At 42.8% G+C, this 26,003-nt stretch overlaps 1 protein-coding gene across 4 annotated transcripts in view; it reads right to left on the reverse strand.

Moving 5' to 3' along the window:
• ANO5 (anoctamin 5) overlaps nt 1-26,003 on the reverse strand; it is a 95,060-nt gene that overhangs the window by 33,633 nt on the left and 35,424 nt on the right. For all 4 annotated transcript variants that reach the window (XM_084630755.1, XM_084630753.1, XM_084630754.1 and 1 more), the window contains 4 exons: nt 19,848-19,961; nt 2,689-2,757; nt 1,109-1,393; nt 491-604 (listed from right to left, as the gene is read on the reverse strand). In XM_084630755.1, the coding sequence (XP_084486881.1) occupies nt 491-604; nt 1,109-1,393; nt 2,689-2,757; nt 19,848-19,961 (582 nt within the window). The remainder of the gene's footprint in view (nt 1-490; nt 605-1,108; nt 1,394-2,688; nt 2,758-19,847; nt 19,962-26,003) is intronic.

Consider the following 26,003-nt stretch of genomic DNA (forward strand, 5'->3'; position numbering starts at 1 on the left):
TGTGGAGAAATGCCCGCACAAAACTGTAGGGCTAAATTTATCCCTGGTGTAACTACTTCAGTGGCATTTTATACCACATATAGATATGACCCACAGGGCTCAGCTAAAAATGTTATTAATTTCCTTGTTTTCATCTGTCTTTGTAATATGTTACTATAATAATTTATCTCAAAATGTAAAATAAAAACATCTATAAAATGCATTGCAGTGTAAGTCACAATACTGAATTCTGTGACTGAAACACTTAGGTAAACCCAATACACTTGAGGAAATGGAAAAGCACTGTAGTACATACAGAAACAGCATAACAGGGCTGGCAGATATTCCTTCTACATCACAGCGCAGGAGATCAGATAATAAATAAAAGCTGAAGGGGTTGGGGACCAAATACATTTCAACTGAAAACAGTAATATTGCAGCAGGCAAAGCAAATGAGGGAGGAAAGCTGGACTGTGATATATCTTTGGGAATGCAAAGCTAAAATACTTACATCATGGAGAGGGTAAGCAGCTGTGTAGGTGCCATTACTTAACAATCTTTTAATCCCAAACTTTTTCTTCCCTTCTTCTGTTCCATAGGGGCACCGTGTTAGAATATAGTACACCTAATATGCAAACACAGAGAGTTTACTCCTCTTCTTCAATAATATGGTTTAATACCACACTCTACTGATGGATGATGGAGCACTGCTGATGGGACTGTCCAATCCCCCTCAAAGGTAATGTATTGCAGTAACTGCAATATAGGGGAAATTCAAGGATCCTCAAGTCTCCAGCTGGAACAAGGATGCCCCAGCTGCCCCACTGAGAACTGGTTTCTCAAATGCAATCTGTACTTAGAAAGATACACAGACATCAGATTTTATCACATAACATCCAGATTTCAGAGTAACAGCCGTGTTAGTCTGTATTTGCAAAAAGAATATAACATCCAGAGTTACTGTACCATACAGCAGCAAAGTAATCGACCTTCTGTAGATTCAGAACTCAAATGGCTGTCTCAGCTTACTGTTTGATATGTGACCACACACATCCCCAGTCACCCACCCACCCACAGGCCTATGTTACATTCTGCATGCACATGTAAACAGATGGGTTGAGATACGTACTATTCTGTTTCTCATGGATGGTGAGAAGAAGGTGCTCTCATTCTCAATGAGGTAGAGCTCCTGCCTACTTTTGCTGAAGGGTGCCGTGAAGTAGTCTGGTTCAGGGTGCATCACCTTCTCCGGTAGCCTAAACGGTCCAAGCATACAATCCAATGGGTTCTCTGCAGTAGAGGGAATATCATTTTCCTTGATGGGCACTTTAATGTTCAGCACTTCAGCATATGTGATCAGAACCTCCCATGGGGCATGGATCTTCACAAAATAAGTTTTGCCATCTTCAGATTCCTGTACAAGAAGAGTTAAGCCTGAGGTCAAACTGAGGTGGGGTGGTTTTTTTTAGATTAAAATCAAGTAAGAGGGTATCCAAAACTTTTCTCTCTTTGTTCTTTTATTATCTTAAAGGCTTACGTTGATTCTAAAAAAATAGGAGGAAAAATTTCCCTCCGCCAGAAAGCTTGTATGATTGATCGTAGTGGGTATCTGTCCTCTTTGCACTGATTAGAAGCTTATGAGGAAATTTCAAACTGCATCAAACTTGCACATTAAAGGTCAAATTCTCCAGCCTACTTAAAGGCCACAGAAGACACTGAATGCATTGGAAATGGTGTGGTTCTACAGAGCAGGCTATTCAGGGTATAGAAAACCCACACAGTAGTCAAAACTCCCTGCATGCAACGGTGCTGTGCCATCTCCCAAGCAGAGATGGCAGTTTTAGGATTGGTCTACTGAAACTGCTGGTGTGTAGACCATGGAATCCACAAGTGTGCAGATTTCCCTGCAAAACACCCTGTAAATCAGCAGTCATGGAAGCATGCGACCCTGTTACTTGCAGCAGAGGCTGAGGAATGATTCCCGCAACACACATCCCTAAGAATTTCTCTGCACATAGTATATGTGAGGGTCCGACTCTAAAACAGTAATATTTAACCACTGGCTTACTGGAGCCCCATCTCTGGGTCTCATGGAGTCTGTTGGTTTTGTCAGAAGTTATTTTGCTCCACCTATTCTCAAGTACAGCAAGGATAACGTTGATCAGAGAAACACTCCCTCCGCTGTCCAAATCATATGAGGCAGAAAAGTAACACTAAACAAATGGACACAACTGCCACCCCAAGCCTTTCCCCATCCTGATCCTAATCCCCCACAGGATATGAGTAATTCCCATTGACTTCAATAGATGTTACTGGCATGCTGTGCGGAGGGGCTGGAGGGAGAATCTGGCCCAATCAGAAGTTCCTTTTTACACTGGTCTCCCTGTGTAAATGAACTCACAGTTCAGTTATTTTGGGACCATTTCCTTTTCATTACTGAGTAAAACAAACACAATCACTTCCTCCTGAAGCATAACAGTTCTCTTCTCTCAGTGCTTAAAATATTTATCAAGAAAAATTGCTCCTATATTAGCCTATTTAACTTCAGTTTCATAGTTTGAAGTACTGAAATCCCTTAGAACCACTGATACAATGGTGGATAAAATCTTGTCAGAACAGACCAACCAATGTATTCTCTAGCAATCTGAAAATTCAGGTATTTCGACCTAATTTGCTCTGTATGACGAGAACACTGAGTTTTTTTTTTACCTTTTTGTCTTCTGTTTCTAATTCCAGACCAGCCTTTTGTAGATTCTTCTCAAATTCTCGCCTTCTTTCCTGAGGATAAATAAAGAGACTTTACCAAAAAAAATGAAGCGGAGGCAGTTTTTACTTCATCTGTCAAAAACTTTAACCCTCCCTGTATCCCTGTGTATAGGGTCTGATCTTGTACCCATCAAAGTCCATATGAGTTTTGTCATTGCCTAAATAGGAGCAAGGTTGGATGCCAAAGAGTAATTTTTTCAAAATTCTACTTTGTTGCCTTTTAATCACCAATCTCTTTCAAAGTTGCTGTCACAGAGTAGCTGGTCCCTGTGTATTGACTCAGACTAGCTCCCCAGACCAGAGTAGGTAAGCCCAATCCAGCCAATTAAAGAGAGCTGGGCTACACCTGGGCCTATAAATGCACTGTTAGTGGGCAACTGGGAGAGATGGATTGTGACAGCCAAACTGGAGTGGTGGGTCCTTGGAGCAAGGGGCTCAGGAAAGCAGCCCTGGGGGCTGTTGCTCTAAGAAGGGAGCACTGACAGACTGGTAAACTGCCAGAAGCAGGAGAACTAGAGACTCCTGGAAGGGGTGACCGTGAGGCTAAGGAATGAATTAAGACTGTTTTTTGGTTTGTTTGTTAATCTGTTGAGCAAATAAACCTCCTTGCAAAAGACTGAGCATGGCAATACACGCTTTGGAGCAAAGGAGAAGCATGGCCCTGGTGACAGTCGCTAATTGCACTACATCCTGGATTTATCATTTAAACTAAATAAGCAATACCAATCTTGCTTCCTTTAGAAATTGCTGGCAACACTCTTACTGCTTTCAAGATCAGGCCTACAATTAGATGTATTTTTTTTAACTGAATAAATATTTCTACACAATACTTTTGGGCCATTCATCAAAACATTAATTTTCAACCAAATTTCCTTTAGACATAACTATTTCTGTATGAAGGCAATTTGTAAAGCAAGAATTCCATAGAACACAAAGAAATGCAGGATACTCCTTTTGCATTTGACTGTGTGTCAATGGGGATCCCATGTCTTATGGTACTATATGCTAAATAGATCAGTATGTTTACTGATCACAGTAGCCTTGCACTCTCCTCTGAAACACCAAGTGTTGTGCCAGATGGACTACCAGCCCGATCCAGTATGGCAAGTCCTATGTTCCTAGAAACTGATTTCCTATTGAGACAAAATATATCTTCCTTCTATGACTTTTATGATTTGGTTAATTACTCTTTTTATAAAAAGAAAAGGAGTACTTGTGGCATCTTAGAGACTAACCAATTTATTTGAGCATAAGTTTTCGTGAGCTACAGCTCACTTCATCGGATGCATCCGGGATGCATCCGATGAAGTGAGCTATAGCTCACGAAAGCTTATGCTCAAATAAATTGGTTAGTCTCTAAGATGCCACAAGTAGTCCTTTTCTTTTTGCGAATACAGACTAACACGGCTGCTACTCTGAAACCTACTCTTTTTATGTATTGAGCTGGAATCATTTTGACTTTTACATTTTCTCTGTCTCCCATGCGAGCATAGCACAGACACAGAATTGTAGTTCACTGAGTTGATGGTCCGATCAACACAAAACAATGCAACTGAAAAGGTGAGATAGCACAGCAGCCATTACATTCAGGTGGCTTATCTAAAAATGATGCCATGTTATGGGGCAGGTACTCAGCTAAATAGAGCACAGGGGAGACTGTCAGTCCCTGAGTCTCAGCCCTACATACAGTTTAGAGCAGGCTGGGGTCTGCTTTAATTTTGCAACAGCCAGCAACAACTCCTCACTCTCCCTAGCCCCTGCATTAGAACCTGTGGGAAGAGGAGAATTAGGAGCCAACTCTGCTGGTTCTATGCCCACTGGGGACTCAAACATATTGGCAAAATCATCAGCAGGAAAGTTACGGACAGTCTCTTCATCCTTTGTGCTGCTCAGGAGGTTCAGGTATACAGAGGACCAGAGACTCCAGCCCTAAGTGACACATGCATATATTTTATATAAAATACCCCATGAAATAAACTGTAGTACCATAGGATAAATGAAATTATTATGCTCCATTGATCACCTCACCAGCCCTCTGTCCACTAATTCATCTTCTCTGAAACTTATTCTGGTATTTTGTAGTCCTCCAAACTTTCATATAAACCATCTTAATTTTTTTTATTTTTAAAAAAATGTCAACTTGCCGGGGAAAATTTTCCTTCTCTTGCAAGTATGGAATTTCCCCAAAAAGTCCCCTGTCCCAGGCTTAGGATGGGCAATATTTTTTCTAGACATAAAAATGTCACAATTTAAAAATTCATTATCTCATAATCCTGCAGGATTATAAATGGGGGCCCATATTATTGCCTCTACTATAGACTCTTTGTGTCATCCCAGAACCACAGAGGAATAGTAAAACTAATTTATACAGTTACACTAGCTTTACACCACCACTATTGTTGGATCATATTAAAGAAGTTCTGTATTAAAATCACAAATGAGTTTGATTCCCCATAGTTTAAATTCCAGGGTATTACTAATTAAGAGGACTCTTGGTTTTTGGTACTGTTTCTCTCCCTCTATGTGTGAAACTTGCAAGCTGCTAATTGTGTTAGTACATTCTAAGACAGAGTCTGTTCTCAAAGCAATTCACACAGAGAGAGACTCAAAGCAATACTCTGTAACAACAGAAACAGCACCCAGAGACTCCCCACCATTTTCTTGTATTAACAATTGTGATTAAAATAGAGTTAGAGGATGTATGGATGCTTGGTGTGGATAATAACTGAATGATCAGGGGGGTGCCTGCCTAAGAATCCAGTGTCCATCGGCTGAAGAAGGCGTCAAGTGGAAATAACCAGAGGACCCCCGGAGGGCAGACTGGAATCCACCCAACAGCCTCAAGAATGGGAGAACCAAAGAACAAGATAACATCTAGCAGCCCGGAGCCGTCAGGAATGTGACATCTGCTGATTGATTCAGCAACAGCATGATGAGGCAATTCCCATAGACTGGCATAGGAAGAAACCCCTATAAAAATGGACTCTAGAAATTGAGAACTTTGGGGGGTCTGATTCTGCAAACCAACTTCCAGGACCATCAGATGTGCATCTGACAAGGCCCTGCTCCCTCCTCATGTCCAGGCCACCTGGCCAGTGGCTTGGCATGAGCAACTCTAAGGCTGGTAACTATGATAACAACCTTGCAGAACCTGTGTGTGTGTGTATGAATGAATGTGTGAATAAATATGAAATTGAATGGAATGTTATAGCTATAACTAACTGCTTACTATGATTCTTTCTGTATTCACAATAAATGTGGTATTTTGCCTTTTCCCCTTTAATAAGATCCTGCTGGTTTTTATTTTATTGGTATAACACTATGGCATCCCCAGGACTGACAGACAGAGGTGAAAAAATAACTTAAAAATTCTCTTAAGTGTTTCTAACAGATATTTTCTGGAGCACATGCAGCATATGCAGGATACGTGACAGTGTGAGGGTGGGATAAACTAAAATCAGCACTCAGGGAATGACCTACAAAACTCACTGACAGCTTTGCTTCTCACGGTCAAGATGTAGCCATCCCGCATCTATGCTAATACGACTTTCATTTCAAACCACACCATTGTGTATTCCCTATACACACTGAAGTGATTCAGTATGAATATACTGCCTAAAGTGGACTTAGATCTGAAAACATATTTGAGAAGATTACCTAAATTAGACCCAAAGTCCAATGGGAACAGGGGAACTAATGCAGGTTTAATATCATACATAAATAACGTATGATATTACATTCTCATATATTCTCAGTTATCTAAGAAAGATAAACACATATTATAAAGATAAATCCATCTCTTGATAACAATGCTGTTTGTTAGTAACAATAATCAGTAAATAAAAAAGGGTAATAGAGTAAAATTAATTTTTAAACTTTACAGCACATTATCCCTTATGATAAATTTTAAAAAGCTACTCTTGAGCAACAGATTGTTATGCTGAAAAAGTTTGGTGTGTGGTAGAACATCCACTTCTGTCTCGACTGAAGTCCATCTGTGCAATTTTGGGCCCTAAGAAAAATTACAAACATTCTTATATCAAAAAAATAATGAAATATGTGACCAAATTCTGTGTTAATCTAAGCCTCATGCAACCCCATTAACTTAATTGAAGTTGCACAGGGCATAAGTCAATGTAGAATTTGGCCCTCAGTTAGGAATTTAGGGGCTTGATGTTATGAAGTGCTGAGCATCTTCAGTTCCCAATAGGGTGTTCAGTACTTTGCTGAATGTGCTCAGCACTTGGCAGGATCAGATCCATAAATACAAAAAGGTCAGTCCTCTATATATTATGCTCCTGAAACTCCCACTGAGGCAACTTGAATTTTGAGTGTGAAAGGAATGCAGGTCCAAGACCTACATTTTGGAAATGTATTTACTTTTTCTACTTTAAAAAGGTAATAAAATGTTACGTTTAATAGTAATCTCCAAGTGATAATGCAGAGAAGGCCAGATTGTGTTTATCTGTTTATAGTCATGCACTGTGGAATAGGACAGAGTAAGGATCTGCCCTTGCACAGCCGATATTAACGCTACCCAGAACGTAGCTCACAGTGTTTAGGGGTTCGCAGGAGTTTCACATCAATGGCTCTTCCCTAGAGCAAATGGGCAAAAACTGGGCAGGCAGTGGGTGAAACTATAGTTCTGTCCCTTCAGGCTAGCCCTTGGAGACAGGGAGATTCTGCACCCCATAAAATGGTGTGATAAATTATTCCCCATATGAGAGCTCCCAGAGGCACAAAGTTTGCGGTGCTCCCCATGGGGTGGTAAAGAGCACGCTCTAGTCCAGTGGTTTTCAGCCTGTGGCATGCAGACCCCTGGGGGTCCACAGACCATGTGTAACATTTCCAAAGGGGTCCTCCTCTGCATTTGACATTTTTTAGGGGTCCACAAATGAAAAAAGGTTGAAAACCACTGCTCTAGGCCCAAATAAATAGGTCTAGTCAGAATTTTTAAAAAAACAAATGTAGCACTTTTTAATCAATAAAATCAGTAAATATGTGTGTATAAAAATAAAACAGCAGTGAGATCAGTCAGAAAAATAAACACTATCTGTCAGAGATAATGACTAGAAATATAAAGTAAATTGCTGAACATACAACATAATTTAGACTTCTGTTAACCAAAAGCTTTATGGCTAGGATTCAGTCATGTGGCTTATTTAACAGTCAAGTACAATACACAGAAAAACAGTTTACTGCACAGATTATTTTGATTTGAATCTTTTGCATTTAAATTTTTCCATTCCCCTGTGAATAAGTTATATACAGCTATGTACGAGATAGTGGGTTTCTGTTTTGCACTTAAAATAAATACACTGAAATCCCATTAATAAGCTCATGTGCATTAAAGTGAAAAAGGTAATGCAATCAATCAGTAACTTTATGGATTTCCCCTAAAATACCAATTATTTTTTAAATCTCTCTTTTCACATGTGCTAGATCATTGGGAACCTGTAATGAATACAGTAAGGCTGTGATGAATATAAATCACTAATAGATTTCTTAAATATATCCAGCCTGACTGAATATTTGATTAAAATTTACTAAAACTGCCCTCCAAATTTCAATATCTTAGGGCTTTATCTAGTTTTGCCTTCAGTGAATGCTAGGGATACTCAGCATCTCCCTGCATCATCAGACAGCTTGATTTGAAAAATTAAAACAACTAACCAGATGGCTGCCTGCTAAAAAGTCACCTAGACAAAGCAGTATTAGAAATAAATGTCTAACTTCCAAGACAGCTGACGCGAACTCTTCTCAGAGTTGGACTGAATCCAGAGACTAAAAAGCACTGTTTACATAGACCGCAGCATTCCACAACAGCCATTAGAGAATCAATAGTAGAGATAATGGGAACAACAGGCAGGGGAGATCAAATGGGGAAAAAACTAGGCCTGAGTCAAAACCCCAGGTACAAACATGTCCAGACTTTGGGAGGGTTTGAATCGGATACATATCCAAACTTTGCTATTCAGGTCCATGAGTGATAAGGAAAGCTCTATTAATAAGAAAGCCTTTTATGGAGGTAATGTTTACAAATCTGTTTCAAAGGGTAACTTTGAGGATTTATCTCAAGACAACACCCTGTTAACTCTGAACTGAACAAACTGACAAGTATCAGGGGGTAGCTGGAAGATGATGTCTGTCTGTATCTGTGCGAGTTTTTGGTTGAGGTTAATGGATTTCCACTCCATACAGCTAAATTTAGTGCCTTGCATGGTGACAAGTATCAGGGGGTAGCATGAAAGCTTATGCTCAAATAAATCTGGTAGTCTTTAAGGTGCCACCAGACTCCTTGTTGTTTTTGTGAACAAACTGATTCCATTTTAAGGGCTTGGCCTCAAAAGTATAACTATTTTCTTAACAGCATAGTTTTCTCAAGACTTCACTTGGCAGATTCCCTACTGTGAGCTAGAGATCAGCAAAACACTAAGTCTGTAGTATCTGGATTTGTTTTGCATGAAGCTAAGACAAAAGATGCACATATCCTTTATCATCTAAAGTGCCTCTGTCTGAATAGCAATGTTGAAATGCCATGAAGAAGTTAATCCCACTCTTATTTATGCAAAACAAACTGTTTCCCTGAAGCAAGAATGAGCATTAGAAACCTGCTGTCACAGATTTTATTCCTTTCCTAAGAATGTTTCTATTCTTAGCCTGTACAATTCAGCCAAGTCACTGTATTGCAGTAAGATGACTGCACATCTCTGCCCAGAGATTATTGTACAACAACAAACTGAACTGAATTTCTGTAACCTTTCAAACAAAATCCAGTGCCTGAGTGTGTACTTCATTCATATGAAACCACAGATGGTGATTTGTTCTCTCTGGATAAAATTCTGAGCAGAGAGCAGCATAGCACCTATCCACCATAGGGCTTAAGTGGGACATTAGTTGTACACATAGGCCTTGTGCTAGCCCTAAATACAGGGGTGAATTTCACCCTATCTCCAGGCTGAATGATGTTTGTGCAATCGCCTTTGTGCTTCTAGGGCCAAATTTTCAAAACCTGAACTGATTTTTGGCACAAAAAAGGAAACATCTGAACGATGTCTACTTTGGAAAAAGCGTTACCTTTGGGAAAAGACAGTTACCTTTTCTGTCACTGGTGTTCTTCGAGATGTGTTGCTCATGTCTGTTCCACAATAGCTGTACGTGCTCACCACGTGCACCAGTGCCTCAAGTTCTTCCCCTAGCAGTACCCGTGGGGGTGGGGGAAGCGCCTCCCATGACCCCTGGAGTGGCACCTGCGTGCTCTCCCCACCCTCAGTTCCACCTTACCAGACAACTCCGACAGAGGGGAAGGAGGGTGGGATGTGGAATAGACATGAGCAACACATCTCGAAGAATACCAGTTACGGAAAAGGTAACTGTCTTTTCTTCTTCGAGTGATTGCTTGTGTATTCCACAATAGGTGATTCCAAGCTATATCTGTTGGAGGTGGGTAGGAGTTCAAAAGTTCCCAGGACTGAGGACAGCCCTACTGAAGCCGCGTCATCCCTGGTTTGGGGGACGATCGCATAGTGCGAGGTGAATGTGTGAAACAAAGACCACGTGGCAGCTCTACAAATGTCCTGGATGGGAACGTGGGCCATGAAGGCAGCCAACGAGGCCTGCACCCAAGTCGAGTGTGCCCTCACAATGGGTTGAGGGGGACACCCGCCAGCTCATAACAGGAACGGATGCGCAAAGCGATCCAACTGGAAAGCCGCTGAGTGGAAATCGTCTGGCTCCTCGCACTCTCAACCGAGGCGACAAACAGTTGCGAGGACTTTCTGAATGGCTTGGTCCGCTCGAGGTAGAAAGCCAGAGCCCGCCGCACATCGAGCACGTGAAGATGGCGCTCCTCACTGGATGCGTACGGCTTGGGGCAGAGGACCAGTAGAAAAATGTCCTGACCCATGTGGTAGGCGGAGACCACCTTCGGGAGGAACGCGGGGTGTGGGCGGAGCTGGACTGTGTCCTTATGAAAGACCGTGTACGGCGGCTTGGAAGTTAGGACCCTGAGCTCCGAGACTCACCTGGTCGATGAGATTGCAACCAGAAAGGCCACCTTCCACGAGAGGTGAGACCAGGAGCATGTGGCTAGTAGTTCAAACGGGGGCCCCGTGAGACGAGCAACACCAGGTTTAGGTCCCACTGCAGGACCAGAGATCTAGAATATGGAAAAAGTCGGTCCAAACCCTTAAGGAACCGGCCAGTCATAGCATGGGAAAATACCGTGTGCCCCTACACTGGCGGATAGAAGGCCGATATGGCTTCCAAGGTGCACCTTGACTGATGACAGCCCCAGGCCCTGGGCCCTCAGGTGGAGGAGGTAATCAAGGATAAGCTGAATTGGGGTGGTCACCGGAGAGACACCCTGGTCCGCCGCCCACCTAGAAAACCGCGGGCCGTCTACTTTTGAGGAGGACACGCTGAACCTGCTCTGACCACGTCCTTTACTCTTCACCTAACCACTGAGCAGCCACGCCGTGAGGTGAAGAGCTGTCAGGCTGGGGTGGAGGAGCGGCCCTGGTCCTAAGAGAGCAGGTGGAGCGGCTACCGCCACGGTGGAGCAACCACCAGGCCCGTGAGGGTCCCATACCAAAGCTGCCTGGGCCCCGCCAGGGCAATCAGGAGGACCCAGGCCTTGTCTGCCTTTTTCTTTTTCTTCTCCAGGACCCTGCTGATTAGAGGGAATGGGGGAAAGGCATAGAGAAGCCAGCCTGACAGGAGAAAGGCATCAGAGACAGTGTCCCTCTCCAAGCCCCCCTGGAGCAGAACCGGGGGCATCACTGGTTCTGCCAAGTCACAAATAGATCCATCTGGGGATTTCCCCACCTTCTATTGTGGAATAGATATGGAGGGATGTCATACTCAAACTCAGACTGATGTTGGGCATATTTCAGGTTTGAATTCGTACCGGCCCAGGAGATCCTGATGGTTTGCCATTCGTAACTGGAAGCTCGAAGATGGATAAATTTTCCTTCCGAAAGAGTCCAGTCTCTGAGAGTCTTTGTTCTTTGGGGTCGGGGCTGGCTGACCCTGCCATTCCCTGTGGTTGACCGACTCGACCACCAGGGAGTTGGGCACAGGGTGGGTATACAAGCACTCATACCCCTTAGTGGGTACAAAGTACTTGCGTTCCACCTTTTTTAGAGATGGGGGCCAAAGGGGCCGGTGTTTGCCACAGGGCATTTGAAATCTTAGCCACCCCTTCGTGGAGAGGCAAGGCAACCCTACCCAGTGCCGATGGGGACAACATGTTAAACAGGGAGTTTGAGGGCTTCTCCATCTCTTCTGCCTCCCTCTTTAAGAGTTCTTGGTTGGCCCTGAAGTCCCCTTTGGGGTAGAGGGGGGCAGGGCCACAATCACCTTCCCGGGCACGGCGAAGAGGCCAATGCGATGCTCTGGGTGTCGGCTGGCACGGAGGGTCCGCCACCTGGTCAGACTCCGGGCATGGTGCCGAGGACATACATCCCACCAACTCCTTTCTCAGAGGTCCGGAGAGGCAGGCCGACAGTGCTTCCAAAGCTCCAGCCACCGAGCAAGCTCCCACCAGTGGCTGTGCCAGAGGCCACGGTGCCCACTGGTACCATTGGGTCAGCCACGATGCTCGGTGCCACTGCACCTGCTGAGGCACTGGTGGGGCTAGCTGTTCGGGTTGGCTGGCCCGGCCCATTGAAGGACGGCTACGAATGGAGACCGGGATGGCGTAAGATCTGCTGCTGTCTCTGGACTGGGAGAAGCAGCGGTGCCGGGATCTATGACGGCCATGGGACAGCGATCTCAACGTGGAGGACCGGTACCGACAGTAACAGCTGCTCCATGAACAGCCTTGACGGGCGGACCCACGACGGTGAGACGCTAGCGATCAACACCCAGGGCTGCGACTTGGAGCAGGAGTCCAAGCGGGAATGGTGTCGACAACCATGGCGTGACGACTGCAGTACCCTCTATGAGACGAGGACCAATGGTGATGCCTGCTGCGGTCCCGTCGATATTCGCTCCTTCAGGACGAGCGGTGCCACAAGTCCCAGCCGGCCGGAACCCAAACAGACAGTCTGGTCGGCGTCGAGGGCAATCCACATGGACTCTGCCCGGAGAGGTCCGGCGTCGGGAACATTCCCTCAACGGAGACTGGTACCGGGCCGGAGGTGACTGCAGAGTTCCTAGTGGTGGCTTGCCTCTGGAGCGCGGGGCCAACATTAGCACCGCTCCGGGCACCGGCATGGACATAACGTCCCAGGCCACCTGGAGGGCTTCAGGCGTGGACGGCATCCGGAGAGGGCTGCTCCAAAGGAGCCAGGCTATTCCGCTCAATGTGAGTCGGAGACCTGGGGCCCAGTGAGGATTGAGGACTGCCCGACATGGGTCTAGCCTCTGTCCCAGACTTCCCTCGGTGCCGCTGTGAAGCGGGAGTCTTTCTGGCCCTCTTGGCGTGCCCCGTGGATGGGGAGTGGTGCTGATTGGTCGATGGCACTGGAGGGTCGCTGCGTACTGATGCCGTGGTGCCGGGTACTGGTTTGGAGCAGCCTGCTGGGATCGGGATCAGCGCCGACTCCATCAGGATGGCCCGGAGCCTAATGTCCCTTTCTCTTTTGGTCCGAGACTTAAACGACTTGCAAATCTTGCACCTTTCGCTGATATGGGTTTCTCCCAAACAGCGCTAACAGTCTGCGTGCGGGTCACTTCTTGGCACAGAACACCGACAAGAGCCGCATGACTTAAACCCTGGAGCACGGGGCATGCCCCATCCCAGGCTCACTGACTGACTAAACAGGTAACTAACTAGAGGTGCTATCACTGAACGAACAAACAGTTCTGGGGACGAGCTACAGCAAAGCTGGAGCAGAGCATTTCCGATGCATCTTCACTAGCGGCAAGAAAGAACTGAGGGTGGGGGGAGCGCACAGCTCCCCTTATATTGCGCCAGGTAGGCACCACTCTAGGAGTTGCAGGGGATGCTCCCCCCTATGGGTATTGCTAGGGGAAAAACTTCCGGCACCGGTGCACGTGGCGAGCACACACATCTATTGTGGAACAGACATGAGCAATCACTCGAAGAACAACAAAACACTGCTGTTACAAAACTGTGCCCGCAATCCTAATTTTGTGAGTGCAAAGCAGGGAGGTTCCATTAAGACCAGGATGAAAATCAGGCCATTTAACTGTGAAAGCACCACTCTCTTTCTTTGGCTTTAGTCCTATTCTCCTTGCTGGGAGAATTGGTGAAGGGAAACAGGTTTGATCTGCTCCAAATTTAAGATCTGATGGTCCCATTCAGTTATGCTGATGGAGGGGAAGTGGGAGTAAATAGCATGGGGACATGGAATGGAAAAGTCATAGCTTCAGTACACGTATTTCTAACTCTCAACGCCGTCAGCTGCAATTCAATGGAGTTTGTGGTTCAGAAGACTGTTTGCTGGCAGTGGTAGGCCTATGGTGGTAGCCTTTTATTGCAGCAGGGGCTGGGCTTAAACAAAGTATTAACTCCTGCTCCGTGCATGGGCCTGGATCCACAAAAGGATTTAGGCACCTCGAAAATCACAGGAACAACAATGCAATCCACAAAGCCTGAGTTAGGTGCCTTCCCTAGACAATGTATCAGGAGAGATGGGTGTCTAAGAATGCGATCCACAAAAGCCAGCAAGTTAGGCAGGGAGCCACCTAAACTAGCCAATGGAAGATGTGAAGGAGAGGGGCATATCTAAGCCCCATTCCTTTCAGGGAGACAGACGCCTAAATCCAAGCTGCAGGGAGGTGCCTATCTCTGCTTGTGATTCACAGCCAGGAACCAGGTGGCACAGGTGCCTAAGTTGTTTCTTGTGAGAATGAGTTAGGGCCCTGCCTCACTCCACACACAATGGTTGGAGGAGGAGGAAGAGATGCCCACCTAATAGCTTTTAGCTCAGTGCTTAAAGCATTTAAATACATCAGTAGTCACTGGGCTAGAGAGAGCAAAAAAAAGAATGACTCTATAGCCTGATGGTTAGAGCATTTATCCGGGAGATGGGGGACTCTGGGGCCAGTCCCCCTGCTCCATTGACTCTTTAATTATTTATCCACAGTGGAACAGCTTCCATAGGAGAGACTGAAGAAGCCCCATACCAGAATATCCCATAGCCTTGGTCTCATACATCCCAGGTGAGTTCTCTAACCATTGGGCTAAAAATTATAAGGTCGGTAATAGCACTCCCACCTCCTCCTCCGGCCAGATTCTGAATGAGATTCAATCCAACAGATGGCCTCTGAGTATGCCCACTGGATCAGGCTCCACAGGTGAGAAAGATGCTTCTCTTCCTAGTTTTCCCTGGTTTGTGGATTGCTCTGGGGATAAGGCAGGACACTGGTGTGAGGCAGCAGTGCACGTGCCCAGAGACAAAACTTAGGTACTGAAGCAACTTTTACAGTGAAAATTTTGGCTCTGAGTGAGTTTACGCACCTATAGTGCATATCTGTGCTTTAATTCATAATGGAGGGGAGGGGGTTGTGGGAGGAGACCTAAAATAGTGTGAAGTAAAAATTCTAATTACCGAAAAGAATAGCTAAAACCTATCAAAAGGGGGGGAGGTCTCAGAGCCCAGGCTCCACCCCGAGTGGGAACATTTATACTGCTATTCTTAGCCTTGGAGCATGAGCCCTGCAAGCCCAAATCAGCTTATCCACGCTCTGAGATTCACTGCTGCAATGCAGACATACCCCTAAACGCTTTGTGCCTGAGTTTCCCCATCTAATCAAAGGGGGTAGTAGCTATAATGCCTACCTCACACAGACATTTGAACATTAGTTAGTATTTGTTATTACTCTTCAAAGTTATACCCTCAGTCAGGACACAGATAAGAGATGCCGCTGATCAGTGACTTTCACTACGGAATGCATTTATGTTTCACTGTATTTTCTTGGACAAACTACTTAAGATTCTTCCATTCCTCTACTGATTGAGTTGTACATTTATGAAGCAGCATGCTAGGGTAGCCTTCCGAGTGTAAAGCTAGAACAGAGGTGGGCAAACTTTTTGGCCCAAGGGCCACATCTGGTATGGAAATTGTATGGTGGGCCATGAATGCTCACAAAATTGGGGGTTGGCATGCAGGGGGGGGTAAGTGCTCTGGGGGGGAAGAAATGAGGAGTTGAGGGTGTAGGAGGGGGCTCCGAACTGGGGCAGGAGGTTGGGGTGTAGGGGGGGTGGGTGGTGAGGGCTCCAGCTGTGGGTGAGGGCTCTGGCGTGGGGCTGGGACCGAGGGGCTCAGGGCTAGGGCAGGGGGTTGGGGCACAGGACAGGGTCAGGGGTGTAGGCTCCGGGCGGCACTTACCTCAAGCAGCTCCCAGAAGCAGCGGCATGTCCCTGCTCTGGCTCCTATGCAGAGGCGCAGCCAGGTGGCTCTGCGTGCTGCCCTTCTGCAGACACAGCCCCTGCAGTTCCTGGCCAATGGGATCTGTGGGGGCCACACTTGGGGTGGGGGCAGCGTGTGAAGCCCCCTGGCTACCCCTACACATAGGAGTCGGACGGAGACATGTCGCTGCTTCCAGGATCCATTGCAGAGACACGGCATGCATGGAGCGGGGCAAGCCCTGGTCCAGCTCCCCAACAGGAGCTCGAGGGCTGGATTAAAACGTCTGAAGGGCTGGATGTGGCCCCTGGGCTGTAGTTTGCTCATTCATGGTCTAGCTGCTGCCCATATTACCCCCAGCTACACTGCTATTTTTAGCATGTTTGTTTGAGCTGAGCTAGCAAATCTGTCTACCTACATTGAGAAGCAGGGTCCCAGCTGCAGTGTAGACATATTCTTATAGAGAACACATTCTTTTCTCTATTGACTGGCCTCCTCTTCCATCTTTTTATTCCTTTTGTTACATGGTAGAAGAGGGAGCCTCTTGATAATCCTGGCTGGGGAATCATACTGCTATATATGCAGAAGCCAAAGGATCAATATGAGAATAGAATAGAGTGCTTTTAAACAAGCATGGTCTTACAGGATTGTTGTTGTAATAATAACTCTGCTCTCTCCAGACACTTTGGCTGGGTTGGGACTGCTAAGGAGGCGAGATTGTAAAATCAGGGAAGTGCAGAACAGATGTGCTGATGTCAGAAGAAAGGGCATTCTCTTTTGATTATTTTCTTGATTTTTTTTTTTTTTTTTTTAGTTTATTGAGATTACAAGAATAAAATTCCAGGTTTTTGGAAGTCAGGGACTGATCTTTCCAGCTGTTCTGCCTCCTACAACTAGAACACAGGACTCTTTTGTTTAAACATTTGCATAAGAGTGCAGGGAGCACAAACTCTTAAACAAAGCATTATTTCCTTAATAGGAAAGTATAAATTTAGCTAATAATGTATTAAAGAGCCCAGACTTACTGTTCCTTTCTTAGAAAAAATACTATTGTTTACTCACATAACATTTTTGGCACCATAAATGTACAGCATGCTTAAAAATATGGTTAAGACCTATTTCTTATTCCAAATGCAATCTCTAATGAAAGTGAAGGCATATTAAAAAAGCCAAAATAACCCCAAGCTTACTATATTTAAAAATATTAGCATTTTTAGGCCAATCGTGTGACTTCTTTTTTAAATGCCTGAGGCTGGCAATACCGGAGCTTACAATGTAAACAGCCTGAGTCAAGCCCAAAATATCAAAGTAGACCAAAAAAAATAGAAAAGTCACTTATTGATTCTTTTCTGAAATGTGGCCCACAGTCACCACCTTTGCTGTTTTGCCTTGCTGGGAACTTGAGTGTTGAGTTCCAACTGGGACTTTGCAGCAACACCCAGCATGCTCGCACTTAATGACCTCTTGTATGGAAGATTCCATCTTCATGGACACTTTAAACTTGCTTTTAAAGGAATGAGAATGCTTTAATAATAAAAATAAAAGGAAATAAATTACAAGTACTTTGGCAATGAGGCAAAATGCCAGACAGAGAGCCTAGAAGGGGCAGGTGCTGAGACTGTTGTGCTTGGAGTATAAAGTAAGTAATTAGGAATAAAAGCTCTTCCACTAACAGCCCCACACAGATCTCATCCATCACACAAACCGCAGGAGGATGTGGGGGGATATGAGTCATCAATGAACCACACCGGGAAATGGACCAAATTAATTTAATACAGGAATGCTTGTCGGTGTAACCCTAAAATTACATTTTAGACACTTTAACTGTTAAACAAATATGTGTCCAACAGCTGTGGAAAGGCAGGACCCAGTCATGTAGCTCTTACTCACAGTAGTAGGGACAACAGTATCAAACCTGGATTCTGTATCATCAAGTGTTACTGTTTCTCATGGTGCCTGCCTTATTTTGTCTCTCCCCAGGCATGTCATTCATCATAAAATGATGGTTCCTATTAACCAGTACACTAAAACATGATTCTATTTGTAAAGGGTAAACATCAACGTTTTTAAGAAGCTAGCACACTATCAGTGCATTTACTAAGGTATTTATAAAAATGCTAGTGCCAGGAATAAATGGTGTCCCCAATATCTCACACCTGCTTACATAAAAGTACTTGGCTAAGCCACTAATTTTTCCAAAATTGGATTTTTTCCCTTTAAAGCATTAGTAATTGACTCTGTACTTTAAATAGTGGAAAATCTGAATCAAGATTCCTTCCCCTTCTAGTGACTACCAAAAGACCAAGTCAGCTTTAGTCTCTGTGCACTATCACCCTCAGGAGCCAAGCATTTTCAGTGTTGTTACAAGCAGAGGGGAAAAAAATTACCTCATAGGTTCAGGGTGGATAATTTCCACTCCTAAACTAAAAGTTTTAAAGAAACCTCTTGCTCCTTCAAGTTCCAAATTCCAAGGACAAAGCCATCTTCATTTCAATAAACTCTTATAAGATAAGATTATTTTTACACTATGCTTCCAAATGAGGAAATCCAGACAAAAAGTTACTATGACTAGCAGCAAACATTTATTAAAATGCAGCAGTTCAATCTGGTTTCCCAAGGGAAAAGATGCCTACATTTATTTGTAATTATTTATTAAATTGTTTTAAGATTTACTGAATGTACTAATCCATGTCTCTGGGCTCACGTACAATACCATTTAAAAGCATATACGAGACTTTCGGTTGAACTAATGGCCACATTCACTATCCTTCTCAATCAACAAAACTATACCCCTTCGCCAGAGCCCCAATCACCCCATCCAAACTACATAAGCCTGTGAAATAGATTGGTTTTGCAGCATGCTCCGAAGGTCAATAAACCAATGAGCAAGAGTTAGTTCCAAATTCAAGGGCCTTCCACAGGAAGGTCGAGCATCAGTAGATCACAACTGCCAGAGTAAAACATGAGAAGAGACGCATCCCCTGTAATAAGCTCTGGGCAGACAGATGAGATTTAGCACCAAGTGGAAGAAGCTAGATATCATTATTTCAGACAAAGTGTTTAAAGAGGCGCCTTATAATGAGGAAGAGTATCTGGAGCTCTGAAGGTAGCTGAAGATAGCAATTTCAAAGAAATCTGAGATTTATAATTCAATCTCCAGGAACCTAGAGTTGCTGTAAATTGAGTTTGCGATGTAATTTCTTAGTTTTAACTCAGCTTCTGATGTTTTGACACTGACTGCTGTTCCATTATCGGTATTAAAAGGACAATCAAGCTAGTTCAGTGCAGCATCTGCAGGTCTAGTCCTACTCTAACGGAAGTAAAAATTCTACTGTCATCAATGAGAGAAGAATCAGGCTACAGTTCTTCTGTATAAAAGTATTTCAGTTGCTCCCATACATCAGTCTGTTCACAGTTCATGCTTCTTGAAAAAAGAAAGGCTTCATTATGACTACTTAGAAACTTTTCACCATCGGTATACTAATTATAGGACAATATCATTAAATGATAAATAAATATCATTAAATCATTAGTTAGGCTTTAGGACCCAATCATGCAAGGTGCTGAGCATATTCAGGATCTGAGAGTGATCACAAGTTTGCAGGATCAGTCCTAATTCACAACAAAATTCCACACCAAAAACTTCAGTACATTGCATGAACTTTCTTTCCAAGCTATGAGATTTTACATAGTCCAATTCATGCAAATGATTCCAAGGGCTTAGTAAGGAGGTTCAGGTCTACGCTAGGTCATCATTCAGAAAATATTGTAAAAGAAACTTACCACCTTCTTTTCCTCTTCTTTATTTGGATCATCCCCATAAGAAAGTACAAAGTCAATTCGTCGGACACCATCCCTGAAGAAAATAGAATCTTTGCTTTGGTGTCTCTTGTTAATCTGTGGAGAACATAAGAAACATAATTAAAAATCAAATCTTGTTATTGCTCTGAAACCAGGCAGACGAGAGGGTTGTTTCCTCAGTTTGGTTCAGTTCTTCAGTCTTTTCAGACCTGAAGAGATCTGTACTCAGGTGAAATTTGAACAACAGCTCCACATATGAAGTTATGAAGTGATCTCAAAACTGGCTGCACATATGCATGGCCCATCCACATACCTTATGTGTCACAAATGTTATATACACTACACTATACAATGATATACATTAGTGTAACAATGCTTGGCAATACTGCTATAGTTAAAGGTCACTCACAATCTTCTGAAATGCCTCTTTTCAGTTTAACACTTTTCTGCAAAAATGATCATGGTAAGTGATTTAGTGTCTGAGAGTATGATGTCCACTGTAAAATATTAGCATGCCCCTTTAAACAAAGACAAACGAGCACAGTTTAAAACCCTGAAAGCTGGTGGCACTACAGCAACTCTGAAAGTAAAGAAAGTCCATGCACTTTCCATTTCAAAACAAGGCTCATTAAAGCAGCAGTTGTCCGGAAACATTGCTAAGCAACAATACTTAGATGATCACATATATAATTAGAACACAAAGAACATATGGGTTACATTTAACAGGTTACGTAATTTATTACTTGCCGTCCTTTAAAAAAAATCTCCTAGACCAATGGACCGGACCAGGAGAGCAGGGACATTGTACTTAAAAAAAAAAAAATCTAATAGTTAATTTCACATTTTCATTTGCAGGATGCTAGAATGGCATAAATCTCTATCATTGTAACTGAGCTACTGAAATTATACTTTCAAATTAATAAAGATCACTACCTCAGCATGCCTGCTCTTGTCAATACTGTTAGGCTTGGATAATCCAACACAATGTTTTGTCTAGAAACAACAACTTTTCTAAAACAGGATCTTTCTGATTATCCCACTCCAGAAAATCTGCCTTACCAAAATAAAGCAATCTACACAGGCCGACACTTTGGGCTAAATTCAACACTGGCCTAAAAGTGTTTAGGTGTCATAGACTTTAGTAAGAGTTGCGTGTGTTTACACAAGGGCTGAGTTTGGTTTTTAGGGCTCAATTCTACATTTTATTAGAGCTGGAAAAGGAATCATGTACAAAGGAGGTATGTCACTGTTAACTATAGATCAAATTCTGCTCTAGTTTACACCCCAAAGTACATAAAAAGTTCTCTAAAAACTTGCAAAGTAGTTATCTGAGTATGAACTTTGCTCCCAATTAACAAAAGACATGACACAGTGAAGCATGTTATGACCACAGCCATCCAAGCCACTAGCAGTATCATTCATTACTGTTTTACCCTGAGACGTCGCTTCAGGAACAGATTGTATCTCTTTCCGGTCTGTTGGAACAACCAACAAGGAGTTAGCAAGCATGTCATCCACTTCAAGGACCCAAATCTTGACATTGTTCCAAGCACAGAACTCACAGTGAAGTTAGTGAGAATTCTGTGTCCAAATCAAAGGCAAGATAAGGCTCCAAGCATATGGGGAGGGGATTAAAACAAGCCCTACATGGCTACAATATATCATCCTTAATTATAGGAAATCTAATGCAGCAACTGGCATTCATCAAGTAAAAATGAGGATCCCCCAATGTCTTTATTTTATTTCTATAATACTACCTGTTGCAAACGATGAGGTCACTTAAAAAGTCAAGCAGATCAAAACAGGCCAAGAAAAGGTCATCAGCACACAAATGTAACAACAAAACCAAGCAGTAGCTCATAAAAAGATCAAGCATCTTTTTCATAGGCTTGCTTAATTTTGGAGTCATGCAGCACACAAAAAGCAAATGGGTAGCTATATAATGCCATATCTGATAAAATTATGCTTCAGGGCATAAATTCATCTTAAATGGGATCAAGAAAGAGATGTCCCTTATGTTCCACAACATAGAAAAAGTGAATCGAGGGGCTATGTCTTCATTTTTTACTTGTGGTATCGGTCACTGTTAGAGACAGGATACTGGACCAGCTACCCTTCGTTTGTTCCGATGTAGCAATTTCTATGTTTCTTTAGAATATTCCAACCTTTCAGAGAATTATTGACCATATATTTCAAATTAGAGAAACATACAGTGACAATATAATCTTTTTCAGAACTATTCTTTAATTCCCCCTGGTCCTCTTGTTCATTAACTAGTAATACTTTTGTGTATAATAATTACACCAGACCAACTAAGCTAGACTAATTCATTAGAGAAGGAACATGGGGAGTCTTGGAGAATGATTTTGCATCCACGACCCCTGAAGACTGAGAAGATCCCAGAAAACATGCAATCCAAGAAAGGGAAGAAAAGACACTTTGCATCTGAATTTTATGAGTAGCATATGCTTTTGCATTTATAATTTTGTAGGTACAAATAAATAAGAGGGTGAATACTTACAGATGCAATTATTGTTATTTAGACATATAATCCTTGATTTGAATCAGATAGCCATCAAAATGGTATCACAGAATCATAGGACTGGACGGGATCTTGAGCAGTCATCTAGTCCAGTCCCCTGCACTCAAGGCAGGACTAAGTATTATCTAGACCATTCCTGACAGGTGTTTGTCTAACCTGCTCTTAAAAATCTACAATGATGGAGATTCCACAACCTCCCTAGAAAACTTATTTCAGTGCTTAACCACCCTGACAGTTAGGAAGCTTTTCCCAATGTCCAACGTAAACCTCCCTTGCTGCAAGTTAAACCCATTGGTTCTTGCCCTATCCTAAGAGATTAAGAAAAACAATTTTTCTCCTTCCTCCTTGTAACAGCCTTTTATGTACTTGAAAACTGTTATCATGTCCCCTCTCTGTCTTCTCTTTTCCAGACTAAAGAAACCCATTTTTTTTTCAATCTTCCCTTATAGGTCATGTTTTCTAGATCTTTAAGCATTTTTGTTGCTCTTCTCTGGACTCTCCCTAATTTGTCCACATTTTCCAATTGCACACATACGTATTTGGCCTGAAAAAATTGCACCAGCAGTATTTTATGCTCTCAGAATGGGAAGTCTCTTCTAAAAATCAGGCCCTAGGAGCTAAATTCTGCCTTTAATTACCTGTGTGGGAGCTGACTACATTGAACAGCATTTAACTCAAATAACCTGATTAAAATCTACACAAACAAAGAAAATCAATTGAATTCTGCAATCCTTAATCAGGCAAAACTTCCACTGAGGTCAGCAGTGTTCAGGTATTACAATACACCTACAACTATATTTGGCCTTCAATTATATTGAAATCCACAAGGTTTCACAGGTGAACCAAATTCTGACCACAGTTACACGGTACTGAACAACATTACATTTGTTCTTGTCCATAAAGTACTGAGTATCAGTTTAGATATCTAAGAATCTTATAATTTCTGTTTGGATCTAATCTAGGATGGGGAAAATACTCATATGAATCTCTCTCTCTCTCTCTCTCTCTCTCTCTCTCTCTCTCAGTCAGCACAAATATAATTACCTGTAACAGTTAGTGGAACGCCTTCTTATTTAGCACATTAATTATGCCCTTCCAACCTTCTGCTTTTAGATTTTGCTGCAAAAGCAAGACCACTCGTGCCCACTATGTGCATGTGCAAATTTAGGGGCTCATATATAAAACCACTGTAAAGTAATTTGTATCAGCTGTATATTTTAAAGCAGCAGTTGGACAGATTCATATTTTCTCTTTCTTAACAGTTCTGTTATTAATTATGGCATATCTATTTGATGTGAGACAAACTATCTATTACATTCATTAATATCCTGACTCAATTTAGCAGCTATTATATCATGTGATTTATATGACTCTTGGAGGAATCTATAACTGAATTACAAGGTACCTCACTAGTGTTACAGATGACTGGTGGAGGCTTATGAAATGTCACCCAGAATGTTCATAGTTTACAACTGCCTACAAGAACCTGATAAATCCAACAGTTGTAAGATAGATGAATAGAAACTATTCTTAAAAAAAAATTATTTGACTTTTTGGTTTCCAATCTTCACCTATAGTAACTCTCCAATGATACAGTCCAATAACCTATATGAGAGCAATGTGATTTTATGAAATTTGGACCAGTCAGGTAATTGAGCATTATCACTTATCTATTATTAAGGGCAAAATTTCCCTTTCATGTAATTATGCAAGTGCAAGCCTATTAAAGTTACACTGCTTTAACTAAGTTCATAATTTAACCCTAAATCTTTATCTTCCATCTAACCATCCACCAGAAGTTGGCAGAAGGGACTATGTCTTAACAGCTACTTCAAAGAATGGCCCTGCTCGCAGCATGTTGCAGTGTTCATATAGGTACAAGCTAAAGCCCTATACCAGGGACTTCAGATCCAAAATAAAGGTTATAAACTGGACTAAAATATGGGTCTGGAATTAAACAAAACCTGCCCTTGAGCTAAGGACAACTGTAAACAAATTTCACATTCTGTTTTGCCTTGATGCATTAGTGTAAAATGACTGAACGCTTTAATGGTGGGCCCACCCAACTAACTGCAGTCCAAAATCCCATCCATTTAAATCCTGTCACACAACTAAATAGCTTATGTACAAGTCCTGACCACCTCTCGCCACTCCTCAGATCCAAAGCAAACAAACCAGCCACCACTAATACAAGAGGGGAAAGCAAACTGCTGAATGTGGCATCAACCACTGAAAAATCATAACAGAAGGTGCTTTATAAAAATGACTTTGCTCCCACCTGGGATTCACACTAAGTGATAGTGACTGTTGTAAATGTTTACTTAACATTAAGTACCCACTAACATGCAGAGTTCTGACCTTAACTTATTCTGTCAAATATCCCTCATTACTGAGGTAAAAATGCACACATTTAATACCATTTAGCAGGTGATAATGTCACAGCCACTGATGATTGAATCCTGTATGATTTCAGGAAAATCCTATCATCCTGCATTCCAACACATTAACATGGAAGGCTACCTGTCTATGCTGCTGTATGCACCACTCCCTTTCCAATGGCAATATAGTAATTCCTCAGAATTCATCCTGCCATTAAACATCTCCCCACCTATGACAGGTTTCAGAGTAACAGCCGTGTTAGTCTGTATTCGCAAAAAGAAAAGGAGTACTTGTGGCACCTTAGAGACTAACCAATTTATTTGAGCATGAGCTTTCGTGAGCTACAGCTCACTTCATCGGATGCATGCCGTGGAAACTGCAGCAGACTTTATATATACACAGAGAATATGAAAAAATACCTCCTCCCACCCCACTGTCCTGCTGGTAATAGCTTATCTAAAGTGATCATCAGGTGGGCCATTTCCAGCACAAATCCAGGTTTTCTCACCCAACCTTCACAGGGTGAGAAAACCTGGATTTGTGCTGGAAACGGCCCACCTGATGATCACTTTAGATAAGCTATTACCAGCAGGACAGTGGGGTGGGAGGAGGTATTTTTTCATATTCTCTGTGGGTATATAAAGTCTGCTGCAGTTTCCACGGCATGCATCCGATTAAGTGAGCTGTAGCTCACGAAAGCTCATGCTCAGATAAATTGGTTAGTCTCTAAGGTGCCACAAGTACTCCTTTTCTCCCCACCTATGTGTCTACACAGTGGAAGCCAAAGAGGGAACTCTACTTTGAGCATTCATTTCCACATTTATTTCCAGTCAGAAATCTGTGTGGTCCTGGGGGGTGCATGTTTTGGAATGTAGTACTTCCCAGACTGGATTCCCTTCCAACCTTAGCACATTCCCTAACATCCCACAGAGCCCCAACATTGCAGACTTGGGACAAAAGACTCAAACTCTGCTCCTCCAATCTATAGTTTTATAATGTTCCATTTTGTTTTCACAGTGTATGGCTACTTTTGGGCACTAAATCAACTGTAATCTAAGAAGTACTTCAGTCATTTTCAAATCTTTAGGAAGGACGCCTTATCAACTAGCTTAATCAGAGTTGTACTGTATTGAAGAGCTATAGGATATGAAAATAATTTATAAGTTAACTAGCTAATTATGCCAATAACAATACTCTCAAATTTGGCTCTAGGAGTT

Source organism: Lepidochelys olivacea, assembly GCF_965140295.1.
Source record: "Lepidochelys olivacea isolate rLepOli2 genome assembly, chromosome: 6".
Taxonomy (NCBI): domain Eukaryota; kingdom Metazoa; phylum Chordata; order Testudines; family Cheloniidae; genus Lepidochelys; species Lepidochelys olivacea.